General features: G+C 37.9%; 1 protein-coding gene across 1 annotated transcript in view; it reads left to right on the forward strand.

Annotated features, from left to right (window-relative positions):
• PRDM5 (PR/SET domain 5) overlaps nt 1-17,606 on the forward strand; it is a 209,083-nt gene that overhangs the window by 155,173 nt on the left and 36,304 nt on the right. The window contains exon 14 of the mRNA XM_039217772.1: nt 6,224-6,309. Within this exon, the coding sequence (XP_039073703.1) occupies nt 6,224-6,309 (86 nt within the window). The remainder of the gene's footprint in view (nt 1-6,223; nt 6,310-17,606) is intronic.

Below are 17,606 nucleotides of genomic sequence, written 5' to 3' on the forward strand. Positions count from 1 at the left end.
GCTCTTTCTGCTGCAGGAAAAAAAAAAAAAGTGTTTCAATTCATAGAAAAGTGCCAAGAATGAACCTCAGTTACATCCATCTGTCATGGTAACATTTCACTTTTCTCTGTGGTGTACTTTTAGTTTATTAGATGCTCCATAAATTGAGGGGATTGGAATGGTGGAATTGCAAAAGTGATTGGATGGTGCTTGCGCAATTGTATTTTTTGTTTAATTTTTATTTATGAGTCACTTTGATGTCTTATAACAATTTCCTTAGTCCACAAAAGCAAAACAAGCCATTCCCATGATATTTGTGGAAAACAAATGTAAAGTTCTAAAGTATTTCTGTATAGAACTTATAAAGTTCAACCACATGAATCATCTTAGAGTATTTTTCATGAACCTATACTTTTAAGATTTGCTTTTTCAGTTGAAATTTTCCCTCTCCAAAGTGGATTTTTGTTGAAAAAACTCAGGTAAAAGCTCCAAAATCATTAAATGTTATTTAATCCAATTATTTAAACATTATTTAATTTGAATTCATTGAAAGTGGGAGTTTAACTTTATTTTATCTTTTTATGTTTTCTGTGTGTATACATCTTTTCATCTTTTTAGAAACTTATGAGAGGTTTCTGAAATCTCATAGGTTTACTTATACTGACAAAGTAAAAGTTAAAATTATTAAAATCTTTTCTGAAAATAATCTTTTATTTTAATCAAAATCTCTTAAAATGTTTACATTATATAGTAGGCTTTTCTGCTTGCTTAAAATCTTCTAAAGCATAGGGCTCATTGGCTTTACAGTTCTCTTTTTAAATTTTGTTAAAATATAAAGGGTAAAATTTATCATTTTAACACTTTTTAATCTTCAAGGTTGTTCATGGTTATTTTTGCCAAATTTGTTGCAATGTGTTTAGTAGCCAGAAATAAAATTTGATCACAGATCTGTTTTATAGAGTGGTCAAGTTTATTTCTTAAATCCAGGGGCTAATTTGAGAATATCAAGGTTTGTAAGACCCTGGACATTGAGGCTGCTTGTGGAACAATAGATGGATAGTCAGTGATGTTGTGGCTTTAAGGTCCTTTTGTCATGAAGATACATGCTAATCTGTACTCTCTTCACATGTTTTGAGATTCTGTTTTAAAATCAATATATTAATCCTTTGGTGAAGTCTAGAGTTCTTCTGATATTTTTAATTAAAATTAAATTCCATGTATAATGGTAACATCAATTACCATTTATTACCATAAATAATGGTAACATCAATAAATTATAATCTAATGGCATATATTAAACCAGAATCTGATTTTTTCCTGTTTTTAGCTATTTTTGCCACTGTATGGTTGTTGTCATAGCGCATTTTCTTCTTCAAAGACTCAAGGTAACTTGTTTGAGGACCAGGTTAGACTCTGGTAAGGTGCTCAATGTGGCATCCAGATGTTCCCTTTTGTTACCACTAGCTGTATCCAGAAGACCATCTCCAATTTTCTGCAGCTCTTTTCTGAATATCCTCTACCTTCCTCCCTGCATATTTCAAATACTTAAGCTACTTCCATCTCAGGTGGGCCAGCTATGTGAATTTGGAGGCACTTATTTCAAGTTTAGTAAGCTTAAGTACTTCTTTTTAAAACATTTTTTACTGTTTATTTATTTTTGAGAGAGACAGTAAAGAGAGAGAGAACATGAGCAGGGGAGGGGCAGAGAGAGAGGGAGACACAGAATCTGAAATAGGCTCCAGGCTTTGAGCTGTCAGCACAGAGTCCAACACGGGGCTTAAATTCATGGACCGCAAGATCATGATCTGAGCCGAAGTCGGGGGCTCAACTGAATGAGCCACCCAGGCACCCCTGGAATAGTTCTAATTCAAATATGAAGACTTAAAAAAAAAAAAAGATATCATTCAATCATGCGAAATTGACATCATTCCTTCTCTGGCCTTTAGTAACAACCTTAGTTCAGTCCTTCGGCCCACTCCCACAGAGGTCTTCCTTAAACCTATCTGTTTTTTTAAACCCATTTTCTTCATATAATTTATCAATATCTAAAAATATTTTATATTTTCTTTCCTTTTTCTTGTCTTTCTCACTATACTAGTAAAATTAAAAAGGCAGTGACTTTGTGAATCTATTTACAACTGCATTTCCAAAGCCCAGGACAGTAACTAGAAGATGGTATGTGCTCAAAAAATATTCAATGCATGACTAAATTAGCTTCATGGAGTAGCCACTTTGTGTCATTTTTGAAAATCAACCTGAAGTCAACTGTTTACAATTGTGATCATGCTTCTCTTTGTTCCTTGATGTTTTTGAAAAAAAAAAAAAAAAAAAAACAAGTGGATTTTAATACTGGGGTATCAGAACATAATTTAAAGAAAGAAGCAAATGCAAAGAATTCATCTATTTTCCTTAGTTAAGTGAAAAATATTTTGCTGTAATCTACATGTCAATATTATTTGTGCTCCTGTGGTCATTAAATTTGACTGTTGGTAGCTAAATCTGGTAGGTATTTGCCAGGATTGTATTTCCCTTCTAAATGTTGAAGGTGGTTCTCAGTACCCAGCTGAATATTATGTTAGTATTTGCATTCACAAGGGACCTACTTTGAGACATAACACACATTCCTAACTTGCCCTCTACTTTTTCCTGATGAGGTTTGATAACTAAAAGAATGCTTGAATTTACCAGCCAGAAAGATCTGGTTAATGTTAACTGCTATTGCAAGGAGCAGAGTTATGTCAATAACTTTAGATATTCTAACCTAATTTACACAAAATACTAGCCATGTTATTATATGTAACGGCATATGTAATGGCTCAGTTGGTTGAGTGTCCAACTTCGGCTCAGGTTATGATCTCGCAGTTCATGAGTTAGAGCCCCTCATCAGGCTCATTGCTGTCAGGCTGCCAGCACAGAGCCCACTTCAGATCCTTGGTCCCCCTCTGTCCTTTCCCCACTTGCACTCTCCCAAAAGTAAATAAATATTTAAAAAAAGATTCCCTCTCTCTTGGTCTGTCTCTCTCTCTCTCAAAAAAAAAAAAAAAAAAAAGATTTATATTCTCAGGGTTAACTCAAATTGAAGATTAGCTCCTGTTTGCTCTAGAATAATTTTATGTGTAGATAAAAAATATTTCCTAGAGACATATTCATCACAATAATTTGAAATAATGAAGGAAAGTATCATATGCATAATGTGGAAAAAAACTCTTAGAATAAGAGCTTCCTTTAAAAATGAAAATTAGGCAAATGACTTTAATAGTTATTAGCATGTTCACTTGTACAGGTCACCTTCAGCTGCAGATTGTGTGGGACTGCAGATGGCTTTGTCCTCAGAGTCTGAAGGGCTTGATTGCCTTAAAGATGCTCCAAACAAATGCGTAGAGAGGGTAGCAGTTTAATGTAGAGTCTAGGCTGATTTGCAAACCACACAGGCTAGATTTATCAGAGCCATTTACCCAGTGACATTCTTTAAAGTTAGAGTTCTATTCTGGGATAGTAGAATAATGAGTGGAGTTGGACTTACCCAAATTTCCCAAACATACTAGCTTATTATCACTGGATCTCAGGGTTGGAGTAGGAATGGGGCAGAAATTCAGCCCTCTAGAGGTACCAGTTTCTCTTCTTCTGGACAGTTTACATATGCTCACGTGCAACACAGAGAGACATCAGTGAAGATAGTAATCGCCAGCATTATGGGGCACGGCACCTGGGTGACTCGGTTAAGCATCCAACTGCAGCTCAAGTCATGATCTCATGGCTCATGAGTTCAAGTTCTATGTTGGGCTCTGTGCTGACAACTGAGCCTGGAGCCTGCTTTGTATTCTGTGTCTCCATTTCTCTCTGCCTTTTACCCCCTTCTCTCTCTCAAAAATAAATAAACTTTAAAAACAATTTTAAAGGGGTCCCTGGGTGGCTCAGTTGGTTAAACGTCAGTCTTGGTTTCAGCTCAGGTCATGATCTCACAGTTTCCTGAATTTGAGCTCCACATCAGGCTCTGTGCTGTCAATGCAGAGCCTTTTGGGGGTTCTTTCTCTCCCTGTCTCTGCCCCTCCCTTGTTTATGTTGTTTATCTCTCTCAAAAATAAATAAATAAACTTAAAAAAATTTAATTGCTAACATTATGAGTCCAGTGACTGTATTCATTTGTTAGGACTGTTATAACAAAGTACCACAAACTGAGTAGTTTAAACAACGATTGTTGTCACACAGTTCCGAAGGCTAGAAGTCTGAGACCAAGGTGTCAGCAGGGCCACTTCCCTCTGAAGATATTAGGAAAGGATCTGTTTGGGCTCTTTCTCTTGGCTTCTGGTAGTTCTTTGCCTTGTGGCCACATCGCTGGGCTCTTCACATGGAGTGCTCCTTGTGCATCTGTCTTTGCATGACCATCTTCTTGGATATTAGATTAGGGATCCATGGTACTCAAATAACATTTGCAAGGACATATTTTGAGGTAATGGAGGTTAGGACTTCAACATGTGAATTGAAGGGGAGGCACAGTTCAATCTGTAATAGTTAACCATGTATTTGTATTGTCCTCACTGGGATCTGGTGAAAGTGAGGGAGTACTGTTAACCATTAATCTGGTATATCCCGCATAGACTGAGATTGCCTGAGGCAAACCTGAATACATGGTCACTGTCCCTCGGAGATAGATACAATTTATCCCATTTTTCAGAGGTTCAGTGAGGTTGAATAACCTCCCCAGAGTTCTATAGAAAGAGGACAAGTATTATTCAAATTCAGGACAATCAGATTCTAAAAAAAGGAGACAATCTATGCTTCTAACAGAAGTTAACATTTTCATGTCTATAGAGGAAATTTCTATATTATGACACTAGGTAATGTAGAGAATGGATTTGTTTTGGTGTATTCTCTAAAATTTCTTAAGTTTATCTCTTTCCTTGCTTAACCAATTTCATCTATTAAGAAAAAATAATAACCTGACATATTATATTGGGTTTAATTAACATTTAATTTACCTGATGACTACAAATCTTTGATTTTTGTTTGCTGGCTATTCTATTGGCATTTGGAGCAGGAGAAGATACCTAAAGCTGAACAAAGAGAATAACCATGAATATTAAATTATTTTAGGCAGGCTAGAAAACTTTTGAAATAACTTTTTGGAAGTGTAAACCACTTGCCTGTTTCTATCATGCTTTATTTGAAATCTAGATTTGATTTGTTGGTTGATTTGGTAATAAATAAGAAACCTCTTAGCATTCTTCATTATCTATGACTAAAGTAAAACAAACTGAAAAATCTAAAAGATTGCTTTGCTTTTCATACTTTATGAAGAAGGAAATAAAAAATTGTCTGGAATTCTATGATGCAGGAGTTACCACTATCAGCATTAGCATTTTGCTGTATTCTGTATTCTTCAGTTCTATTTTTGCAAAGGGTGGGGTGTGCATGGTCAATAAATGATAGTTGTTGCTACTACTCCTTCCACTACTGCTGATGCTATTACTACTGCTGCTGTTATTAATTTATTTTCATTTTTGTCACCATCATCAAGGAGAAGCATTGGAGAAATATCAGAGAAGTATAATCAATATGACTTAGGGACTGGATATAGGGGGCAGTGAGTAAAAGGAACTACAGTGGAGGGCTAAGTTCCCTATTTGGTAACTGGATAAGTGTGTCATAACTAATCAGGACAGAATATACAGAGCACATAGGATCAGAAGTTGAAAATGTGAATTCAGAATGCTGAATTGAGTCATTTGTGGGGTAAGATCTGGTTGATGTCTGACTCTTGTAAGACTGTGGCTCCACAGAGAAATCTGAATTAAGATACATATGTTTTATCAGCTTAGTGTTAAAATAAGTTTGTAGTTTCATAGTTTTTCAAGTAAAGTGGACTCTATGCCTTTATTCTCCTGACAATGACAATGACAAAATTCTTCTGACACTCTCCTAGAGTCATGATTACAATAAGGTCAAAAACTCCAGGTGCACTTTATACCTAGTGCAAAAATTGATTTTTGTGTCACAGAAGAAGTTGGCAAGTCTAGATAGTTCATTAAAGAGTCCTGTGTCTGTTCGTACACGCATTGTTACTTTACTTTTTTTTTCTATTTTGGGAGATTGTCATCATTTTACAGTGCCCAGTTCAAGGAGAAAGTCCTGGGTGCTCCTTCTCAGGGAAAGGGTGATGAGGATCTCTCTGAGATGAAGGGCTGATGGCACAGTGCGTTGCTACCTTACTTTTTTCTGACCTGGAAACTTCCTCTGTTTGCAGGTGAGCGGCCCTATCAATGCCCTTACTGTGAAAAAGGATTTAGTAAAAATGATGGACTGAAGATGCATATTCGTACTCATACCAGGGTAAGATTATATTCCAACTCATTAATATTTATTATACAACTATACTTTTTTTTTTTTTTTAAAGAATATTTAGGGGCACCTGGGTGGCTCATTTAATTAAGCTTCCAACTCGGCTCAGGTCATAATCTCATAGTTCATGTATTCAAGCCCCGCGTCGGGCTCTGTGCTGACAGCTCAGAGCCTGAAGCCTGCTTTAGATTCTGTGTGTCCCTGTCTCTCTGAGCCTCTCCTTTGTGCTCTGTGTCTCTCTTTCTCACAAAACTAAATTATAAAAAACATTAAAAAATTTTTTAAAAAGATACTTAACTTTACATGAGAAAATAAAGGTGATGTATCTGAAATTATATGTTTATATTTATGATGGACATTTGAGAATACATATTTTTTTTTATAAAGACAAAACAGTGAAAGAAACAAAAGTCCAAACTCCAGAAAGGGCCGCATTCTTTGGGTTGTGAATGTGTTCAGGAGGAATAAGAGTTATAACTGGCAAAGTACCAAATAAATAGAATGCAACATTTTGATACTAAAAAGTATAAAAGATGCTGTCTTGCAGAGCATTTACCAGTAAAAGGAGCTTTCTTGAATAATGGCTTGTCTGTAAGCCTGTGACCACTAATTAATACATATGAGCAAGCACATTTGCAAGAAAGATGTTGAAAATAATGTAAGTTACTGAAAGGGGCTGAAAACTGGAAAGAACAACCCATTGCTTAGCAGGGCGTGCCTGGTGCTGCCTTCCATTCTTTTCCAAGGGTACCCTTTGTTCTTTTGCTTGTCAACACCTCTCTCTGGCCTGTTGTCATTCTGTTACATATGACTTCCCCAAACACAAGCATCTAACCCACCTGCTTTATTAAAGACCATGAACAGCTCACCCTCCATCCAGCTACATTTCTTAGCTCACTATTCTTGGAAATTTGACATTTTAAATTGTTCTTGTTTTGCTTTACTTGTCTTTTCACTGCATTAATTCTCATGTTGTTCTTTTTCAGTCTGGTCTTTTAAAAGTGCTTATGGTCTGTACATAAATCACATATTTTTTTCCAGCCTTTAAGAACATGATTAATCCTGTAAGAGCAATTCTAATTTAGGCCTTTCATGAATTTCACTTTTTTACCTTAGCTATAAAATAAAAACTTTAGAGGAAACACATAATAATAATAATATCTTTTCCAGTATAATAATATTCTAGCTTTCCATTTCAGTTCTGTAGGCCATAAAAGATACCCTCTGAAGTCTTATTAAGAAAATCACTCTTCTTGTCTTTCTGGTGGAGGACGGGGGCAGTTTTTCTACTCATTAAAGCAAATACATGGCGAGTTTCTCGTTCTGGTTTATAACATCATATTTATATTATATGAATATTAGTAATTAGAGTACATACTAAATATAAAATTACTTCATAAACAATAAAGGATTAGACAAATATGACGGCTCATAATATGACTTAAATGTGCATATTTAAAATATTTATTTCACCATCAGTACTATTATTAAAGATATTTAAGTTGGTTCAGTTTAGGAAGTTATCTTATATGCGTACAGTTTTCATAGTAGTATTAGTAATGTGTTTCAAAGATGCAGGTATACCAGCAAAGGAATCCTGGTCCTTCTCATCAAAACTAGTGACGTTAACCAAAATCTGGGCATCATGGGTGCATGTTATATTATTCCACATGATGACCCATGATAGACATGATTATACCACAGAAGAGTCTATTTAAATCACTGCAGGAAAAAAATACATTTGGGTTCTCTCAAGAAAGTGTGATATTTGCAACTCAACTAATTAGTTTTTACTTTGTTTTAATATAAAGTTTATTAATGACACTAATAGAAATAGGTATAAATAAATACAAAGACCATCAATCACATGCCGGGTACAGTTTGGGCCTTCACATTTGTTCATTTAAGAAACCTCAAAACAATTTGTTTATTAAGATCTCATAACAATTTGTTAATGAATTTAAAATTCTTTTAGGCCTGTATAAGGTAGGAATTATTATGATTCCTTTTTAAAAAATGAGAAACTGAGGCACAAGCAATTAAGTATCAGAGATGAAATGGGAATGCAAACAGATTGACTACAGGGACCATCCCCTTACCTACTACATACGTTTGCCTTTTATTTACTTAAATATTTTCACTCTACTGACTGATGTACATTAATGTATATTTTTAAACTAAACAAACTGCAGTAATGACCCCAAATTTAAAAGCCTCATGTTCATTTGAATATTTGAGCCTTGACCCAAGGATCCTGAAACTGCCTCAAGGTGTCCAGGTGCAAGTGGTACCTTTAACAGCTCTCAAGCACTAACTGCTGAAAACAAAAACAAACCCCGGCCTTTGATGAAGGGAATACTCAACAGTACCTCAACTAGAAGCACCCAGCATTTTAGATGGAATCCCATTCAAATAGTAGAGGACTCCAAAGGAACAAGCTAAATAGATACAAGCCTTTCAGGTTTTGCCTCAAACTCTTCTTTGAATTCTTTTTCATGCATTATTTGTGTCTTAAAACAGACAGCTTTAGTTTTGAAATTATATTTCCTAAGTATTGAATAGATACAGATATTCTCTGCACATTAGCACAAGTTTCCAAAAGCTAGAATTATATGCTGATGTGGTCTAATTAATATCAAGGACCAAAAGACACTTTTAAAAACACTTGTAGAGGAACAATCTGTGTAAGTTTATATTTTCCCAGTATTATTGAGATTTTATAGGAACAAATGCAAAGATGATATCACTACATTTGGACCATAACACATTTCTGTTTCAGTTTTGTATTCCCATTGCATTTGGTGTTCAAATAGCTCTAATTCTGGGCATTTTTGACCTATTTCAAAAGATAATTTTAATTCTGTTACAACAACAACAAAAACTATGTTATTCAGTAAGTTACATCATTGAGGAACTTTGATTAGTCTGCACAAAATTCCAGGCCATGCCTGCACCCTCAGATTTGCATTCTGTGGTTACTGCATGGATGTGTTTATGAAGGAACACAAAATCATTTCACTCCAAGTACTGTTTATGTGGTCCAGTGGGGGCTGCAAGTGTGGGAGCCTTATGGAGAGGCCAGGGCTTAAGTCCAAGGCTTAATTTCCTTTATTGATTTATTTTTATCCATTTCCTTCAAAATAGTATATAGTCTCCTAATTTTTGATTTTCAGCACTTACACTATGTTGTGCTATATGTATCCATCCTGCTTGTGTCTACAGTATAATAGTTATATTAATTGAATAGTTATATTAATTCTCTGCTATTTTTAAAAAATTATTTATTTGTTCCCTTTCTTTTTCTTAAAGGATGTCAAGTTCATGTTAGATTATTTGATGTTGTCCCATAACTCTTGGTAGTTCTCTTCCATTTTTGTTTTACTAAGTTTGCTTTTTGCTTTTTTAAAATTTTTTTTTAAAATGTTTTATTTTTGAGAATCAGAGCACAAGCAGCAGAGGGGCAGAGAGAGGGACACACAGAATCAGAAGCAGGTTCCGGGCTTGGAGCTGTTAGCACAGAGCCTGACTCGGCTTGAACCCACAGACTATGAGATAATGACCTGAACTGAGGTTGGACTGAGCCACGCATATACCCCTGCTTTTTTATTTTTGATCACAGTGTTTTTTTTTCTTGTCTTTGTGCTTCTAATATCCATTCAGATATTTTAAGTTTCACGGAATCTTTCTTCTGTTGTTCCCAGTCTGCTTATTGAAGGAGTTCATCTTTTATTTAAAAAAAATTTTTTTAAATTTATTTCTTTTGAGAGACAGAGACAGAGCACAAGTGGGTGAGGGGCAGAAGGAGAGGGAGACACAAAACCCAAAGCAGACTCCAGGCTCTGAGCTGTCAGCACAGAGCCCAATGCAGAGCTCAAACCCATGAACCAAGAGATCATGACCTGAGCCAAAGTCAGAAGCTTAACCGAGGTGCCCCAAAGGAGTTCATTTCTGGTATCATGTTTATCACTTGTGACATTTCCATTTGGCTTTTAAAAAATCATTTCCATGTCTCTGTTAAAGTTGCCCATTTGTTTGTATATGTTGTCCACCTTTTCACTGGATTCTTAATGTATTAACTATAGCTATTTTAAGTTATCTGATCAGTTCACCATCTTTCAATCTTGTTATGTTGCCTATTTTGTCTGTTGATAGTGGGTTTAAGGGAGTTGCTTTTTGTATCTCACTTGAAATTTTGATTCAGTACCTATTACTGTGTGTAAAAGAATAGTAGAGACCAATGTAAATATTATTTATAACTGAGAATAGGCACACCTCTTTTTTGGAAAGACCATTAATGTGAGGAATTGAGCTAATCTAGTAAAGAGTGTAACTAAGTTTGGGCTTTACTGTTGCTGTAGTTACCATAGGCTTTAAGCTCCTCCCATGGTGGGCTGCTGTTTCCATGTTCTTAGTGGATAGTCTGGATGGTCAGGGGTTTTCTGCAGTAATTCTCCTCCACTGACAGACACTGTATGCCTTTGCCATGGAAGAGGACACCCCCTCTCCTATTCTCTCCCCCTCTCCCTCTCTGCCTTTCCACCTCTATTGGTTGTAATCTGCTGGTGCTTGTTACTCAGCATGAGACGTGAGTGGGGCAGAGGACCTTGCATCTCCTGCTCTAGCTTTAGCATGAGGCAGGTGCTATGTACCTGAGCTTCTGAGATAGAGCTTTTGCAGCATTCCTTTTACCCTAGAGTTGCAGTGTCCTAGGCACCTGCTGCTTGTAGCTATTTAAAATGTAATTGTAGGGGGACCTGGGTGGCTCAGTCAGTTGAGCATCTGACTCTTGATTTTAGCTCAGGCCATGATCCCAGGGTTGTGGGAACAAGCCCCAGATTGGGCTCTACACTAAGTGTGGAGCCTGCCTAAGATTCTCTCTCCACCTCTCTCCCTCTCATGCTTGTTCACTCTTACTCTCTCTCTGTTTCTAAAATTAAAAAAATAAGATAAAATGTAATTGCAATTAATTGTAACTACAATTAGTTGTAATTTAATTAAAATTAAAGGTGATTAATAGGATATGTGGTTTGTGGCTACTATATTGAACAGCAGAGCTGTAAAATAATTCTGTCCTTGTACAAAGTTATTTTTTTACAGCACAAGTCTAGAAGGACTGGTGGCTGAACTTCGCCTGTGTCAGTGGAGAGTTTTGGGCATAAGTCAGGTTGCTGCTCGTCTTCTGACTGCAGCAGACCTCTTCTGCATGTCATCGCAGACCTTGGGCAAAAGCAAGTCCCAGAGCCCCTCCCTTTTAAGTGAGTGCAGGGTGCAGGCTGTGGGCAAGGTTCTGTTCTTCGCCAGAGGCAGAGCCTTTTCATGGGACCGGAGTAGACCAGGGTTTGCTGCTTCACACCCAGCAGCAGATGGCTTTGCCTCCTGACAGAGATAAGATATGAAACACGGTGGAGACAGAGGCATTTGTTTTCTGTGTCAGAAGGGTGGTTGTTTTTGTGCTTATTCCCTGGCAGTGGCCAATCACCACCTTGTAATCATGCAGGGACCAGAACAGAGATGAGTTCCGTTTGGTATTCCTGTTCCACCTTGAAACCTTGCCAGGCCCTGCAACCTGAATCACTGATGGTGGCTCTCGCATCTGGCCTGCCCCTAATCGTTTTCACAAGCACCAGGTGGAGCCAGTGGAAAAGAAGCTGTGAGTGGCATGGACTTCCAATGTACTTGGGTCCCCACGATTCTAATCTGAGCTATCTCTATAGCGCACAATGGACCTTTAAGAACCCTTTAACGTTTTACTTATTTTCTTCCTACTCACTTAGATAACAGCTGTCGCTTCCTCTGTGCTGACACAAAGGGGAAACAGTTCTTATGTTCCATCTCTGTGGCATTTAGGTCACCTGCTGGTCTGGTGATCTAACCTCAAAAAATGTCCTATGACCTTAGGTTCAAAACAATGATGTAGATTATCCAGCTTTATTTTATTTTATTTTTTAAATATTTCTTGTTAGGGTGGGAGTAATGTTCTTTGCATTTTTTTCACATTTTAAAAGCAATAATTTATCTTAGCTGTCTAGGTTTGTTGGGATAACTTGTACTTAATGTCTCTAGATTAATTTTCTGCTTGGAAGCTGATAAAAGCAGAAAACCTTACACTCCCTTACCAGTTAACACCTCCATTTAGTTAGGGAAGCATCCCTATTTACAAGCCCATGTGGCGTAGACCACAGTGTTAGGTTTGTACAAAGCAGTTCTGTTTCCCAGGCTGTGGAGACGTCAGCAGGGGCTTGGCAGGCCTCCCACAGGACAGTGCATTGGGAGTCGTTTCTCATAGCTGTCTAAACGTCTCTCCTTATCTCCCATTTTGCCTTGCAATTCATGGGCTCTTTTCTCTGCTTGGATGTTGGAGGAGACAACTTTTTGTGGGGAGCAAGACTTCTTTTGTGTGGGGGTGGGAGGGATTCTTTAGTTGGGACACTGTGACTTCAAACCATGGTTTTTTGAAACAAGCTCAAAAGGAAGTATGAATTTTCCCATGGGTTTTAGGCTTAGAGATGCTCTAGGCACAGCAGCAGACCCTCCTCTCCTTATCGCTGTAGTCCTTTCTCCAAAAGGTGTTCTTGACCACCCTAAACTGTATCTGAGGTCGATACCTTTATGTGTAATGTCTCAAGTACAAGTTAGTACATTACACTTAGGAACAAAGATCATCTGGAAGTTATGGACTTTGGGGTTTTATTGTCTTAGACACATTGAACCAAAGCACTCACTGATAGGACACATTCTCATAAATATCCATTTTATAAACATTAGGTTCAAAAGGAATTGTTTTTGTAATTATTTACTACAGAAGGTTTCACGTCTTACTTAATCATTTGTGATTTTCGACATGGAAAGCACCTGGACCAATTAGAAAGTTATTCCAGAAAGTCTGCCTTTTGAACACCACTTAGAAACCCAATTAGTTTACATAACTTTCAAGATCACAGCTGTCTCTCCAGCCTTGTTTGTGGGAATAGCCAGATTAGTTCTTACAAATATGAAAATGCAAGTAATTGCCAGTGGTTAAAAGTAACAGCAAGTCTTTTATGTTGTTTATATTTTGTTAATTTTGTTTCGTGAATCTTCTTATCCCTGAGCCTCCGGTAGTTCAGGTTTTTTGGTGGGTTTAGCAAGCTCGTGCACTTTGCACTTTCTTTTGCCACCATGCAGAGAGACCCTGGGTCTCTAAGGCCAGATTGGAGTGGGATGTCTCAGAGTCCCTGGGCATCAGGCGCCGCTGAATTTATCTGGAGGCTTTGGGGATGGTATACCAATGTAGCAATTTGAAAACTATACAAAAATATCACCAGAGCACCCAGCTTGTGCATCATTTGGATCCAATGTAAGCATGATGTTGAAGGAAAAAGAAGAGTTAATTCATTATGGGTGAAGATGCTAGAGGAGGAGTGAGAAGTGGATACTAAGGGGAGGAAGACACAAGAAGAATTTTCCCCAGCTACAAGAACATTGTGTAGGATTTTTGTAGCCTTGGTTGAGAATAGAAAGGGGTCTTTTAAGGGTAAGAATTGGCTTGCAGTCCTTATGAACACATTATGAGGCATTCATAAAAAACCTAGAGACAGATGCAGAAGCAAATCTACTGAATCAGGAAGGGGGTGGGTGAACTCATTCCAGGAAATGCCAGAGAGAGAGAGGGCGGTATTTGAGTTGAGCTTTGAGAATATGGAAGAGGGCATGCTAGGCAGATGTAACCACAGGGGCAGAGTGAGAGAGGTAGTAGCTAAGGATCCCATAAGGTGGCCTGTCTGCCCTGACTAGGTCTGAGGATGCACGTCAAAGTCTGGCTGCAGTGGTAACAGGCCAGGACTAAGTTGGTATGAATCCTGGAAGCATGTGGTTTTGTGTGATGTGTTTTATTTTGAGTTGGGGTGACATGATTAGCTCTCTATTGGAAAAGCTCGAAGATCAATGAAATTGTACTGGAGTCAGAGAGACCCAGTTAGGAGGCATGCTGGAGCCAGATGCGCTTAGACAGGGAGCTCACACTAGGTGGCCATTGGACTCGAAAGTAGGAACATATGTGAAAGACACCTTTGAAATGGTATTGAAAAGGTTTAGACACATACTGCGTGTAGCTGATGAAGAAGAGGAAGGAGTCCCAGATGAAGCTGGGATGCTTGGAAGGGGCACTTCAGGATATGGTGATGCTCCACATGGAGACAGGAAGAGTAGCTAATAGATTTAGAGATTTAGTGTATATTTTATTTATTTATTTACTTTGAGAAAGAGACAGAGACAGCATGAGGTGGGGAGGGCCAGTGAGAAGGAGAGAGAGAATCCCAAACAGTCTCTGTGCTATCAGCGAGGAGCCCAATGCCAGGCTCAAACTCACGAAACCGTGAGATCATGACCTGAGCCGAAACCAAGAGTCAGATACCTAACTGACTGAGCCACCCAGGTGCTCCCAGGGAAGTTTTATACATAGAAAAGAGAGATTAAAAATAAATTTAATAACATTTTAAAGTTTATTATGGCTTTAGAGAAAATATTGAAATTTGTTTTTATTCTTTGTTTTTCGAAATCTCACCGTTTGTGATTATGGGGACAAAAGGGTATGCTTCATCACCACTATTTGGGAACATCTTTAATTTGGTTTTGGAATTAGTTAAGTCTTTTATTGTTTCTACACACATTTTACATGCCATGAAAATCATTTAAGATAAATGGCTTTGAGATACTATTATATTTTATTTGGCTCAGAAAATACACCTGCATGAAATTGAACATTCTTATTCTGTCACAGTAAGTTGCCTTTCCTTTGTAAAAGGGAAAATCGGACCATTTGAAAAATAACTTCCCTTTCAGGGAGTGACTGCTTCATTTTTGCCCTTTCTTTATTTCTTTTTCTTTTCTGTGAAAATTCTTTTTGATGGTCATCAACCCACTTGGCAGAGTGCCTCCTTTTCTAATCCTCTGTGCAACTATGCTCATGAGTTAGTCAGCATTCTTAAAATCTTTAGTTAAGAAAGTTTTCAGTTCTCTGGTTAGGAGTACTTTACTGGCATAGCACATGACGTACCTAATTTAAAATAAGACTTCTAGGCATTCTAGAACATGATGATTTGTTACCCGAATTTCTTTAGGCTTTGAAAGTAAGAGACCAAAACTTAAAATAAATTGGATTTCATACTTTTGACAACTGTATTGGGTAGGTAAATTATCCTATAGGAAAATGGACAAAAGTCTTTGGTGGAGTTAAATTCTCTTTCACTGTATTTAGGGTTACAAGGTAGAGTTATATTGACATGAGGGATTGAACTGGTCCTGGGCATGAAGTGTGATTTTTCTGCAGTCTTTTTTAATGGCACTTACATTATCATTCAGTATTTATATGCCTAACTTGATATTTTGGAACAAAATGAACAAACCTAGAACCATTCATCTAAAATGTAATGTGTGTTAGTTAGAATATTGGTGTGGTAATATTGTCTTCAAGATGGCTGCCATCAGTCTTTTTTTTTCCCTTTCCTGTATGCACATGCTGCTCTTTACATCCATAAGTAGAGACTACCTTCCCTTCCTTTGAATCTGGCCTGGCCACAGTGACTTGCTTGACTAATCAATAATAGAATGCAGCAGAGGTGATATTCTAGAAGCTCAGAGGCTGGGTCATAAGAAACCTTGTAGCTTTTGTTTGTGTCTCTTGGACCCATGCTGGGCAGACCACACATCATGTGGAGAGGCCACAGATAGGCACTCCACAAAACAACCAACACAAACTGCCAGTCATGTGAGTAAGCCATTTTGAACAGCTAGCCTATTTGAACCTTCACGTGGCTTTAGCTGGAGCCACCTGACTGCAATTACAGGAGAGACTGAGAGAGAGAATTGATGTCTCTGTTGACAGTCAACTTACAAAACCATGTCAGTCTCCATTCAGTCCACACACCCAGCCCACACAACCATGTCAGTACACATTGAATCCACAGACCCAGTCCACAAAACGATGACAAATAACTACTTCTTTTAGGTCACTAGGTTTGGGGATGGCTTATTATGCAGTAGTAGGTAACTGGAATAAGTGCTAAATATTGCCCACTGCTGAACTATTAACCTTAGTTATTGTTCCTTAACCTTAGCTATTGGATCATGATATCATCATTAGCACTGGAAGCTATATTTTGTAATTGGGAAAATATAATTTAAAAATGTTTTAATGTTTATTCATTTTTTACAGACAGAGAGTGAATAGGGGAGGGTCAGATAGAGAGGAAGACACAGAATCCGAAACAGGGTTCAGGCTCTGGGCTGGTCGCACAGAGCCTAACAGAGGGCTTGAACCCACTAACTGTGAGATCATGACCTGAGCTGAAGTCAGATGCTCAACCTACTAAGCCACCCAGGTTCCCTAGGAAAATATAATTTTAAAAATATAGTTTAGGGGTACCTGGGTGGCTCAGTAGGTTAAACTATGGACTCTTGGTTTCATCTCAGGTCATGATCTCAGAGTTTTGTGAATTCAAGCTCTTTGTCAGGCTCTGCACTGGGCGTGGAGCCTACTTGGGATTCTCTCCCTTCCTCTCTCTCTCTCTCTGCCCCTCCCCCAATTGCACTGTTTCTGTCTCTCTCAAAATAAATAAACTTTAAAAAACACATATGTAGCTTAGAATGTTTTTTTTAATGTTTTTTTTATTTCTGAGAGAGAGAGAGAGAGAGAGAGCAGGGGAGAGTCAGAGAGAGAGGGAGACACAGAATCTGAAACAGGCTCCATGCTCTGAGCTAGCTGTCAGCACAGAGCCCAATGCAGCGCTCGAACCCACAAGCCACGAGATCATGACCTGAGCCGAAGTCGGACGCCCAACCAACTGAGCCACCCAGGTGCCCCAATGTAGTTTAACAAATAGTACAGACAATTGTTTGTAAAGGCATTTACTGTTCTGATAGGGATTTGAGAGACAAAGAAATATGTGAACTCTAAGGCTCTCATGATACTTATATACTACCTAATTCATGAATTCAAAGTCTAATGGCACATCTACTTATGTAATACTGAAAATTATATAAATGAGTTAAATGAAGAGCTTTATTTTAAATAGCAGGCTTTAGGGTTACCTGGGTGGCTCAGTTAGTTAAGCATCCACCTTCAGCTCAGGTCATGATCTCATGGTCATGGGCTCGAGTACTGCATTGGGCTCTGTGCTGACAGCTATCTCAGAAACTAGAACCTGTTTCAGATTCTGTCTCCCTCTCTCTCTGACCCTCCCCTGCTCATGCTCTCACTCTCTCTCTCTAAGAAATAAATAAAACATTAAAAAAATTTTTAAATAAATAAA

This window comes from Hyaena hyaena, unplaced genomic scaffold (assembly GCF_003009895.1).
Source record: "Hyaena hyaena isolate Hyena2069 unplaced genomic scaffold, ASM300989v1 scaffold_716, whole genome shotgun sequence".
NCBI classification, from domain to species: Eukaryota; Metazoa; Chordata; class Mammalia; order Carnivora; family Hyaenidae; genus Hyaena; species Hyaena hyaena.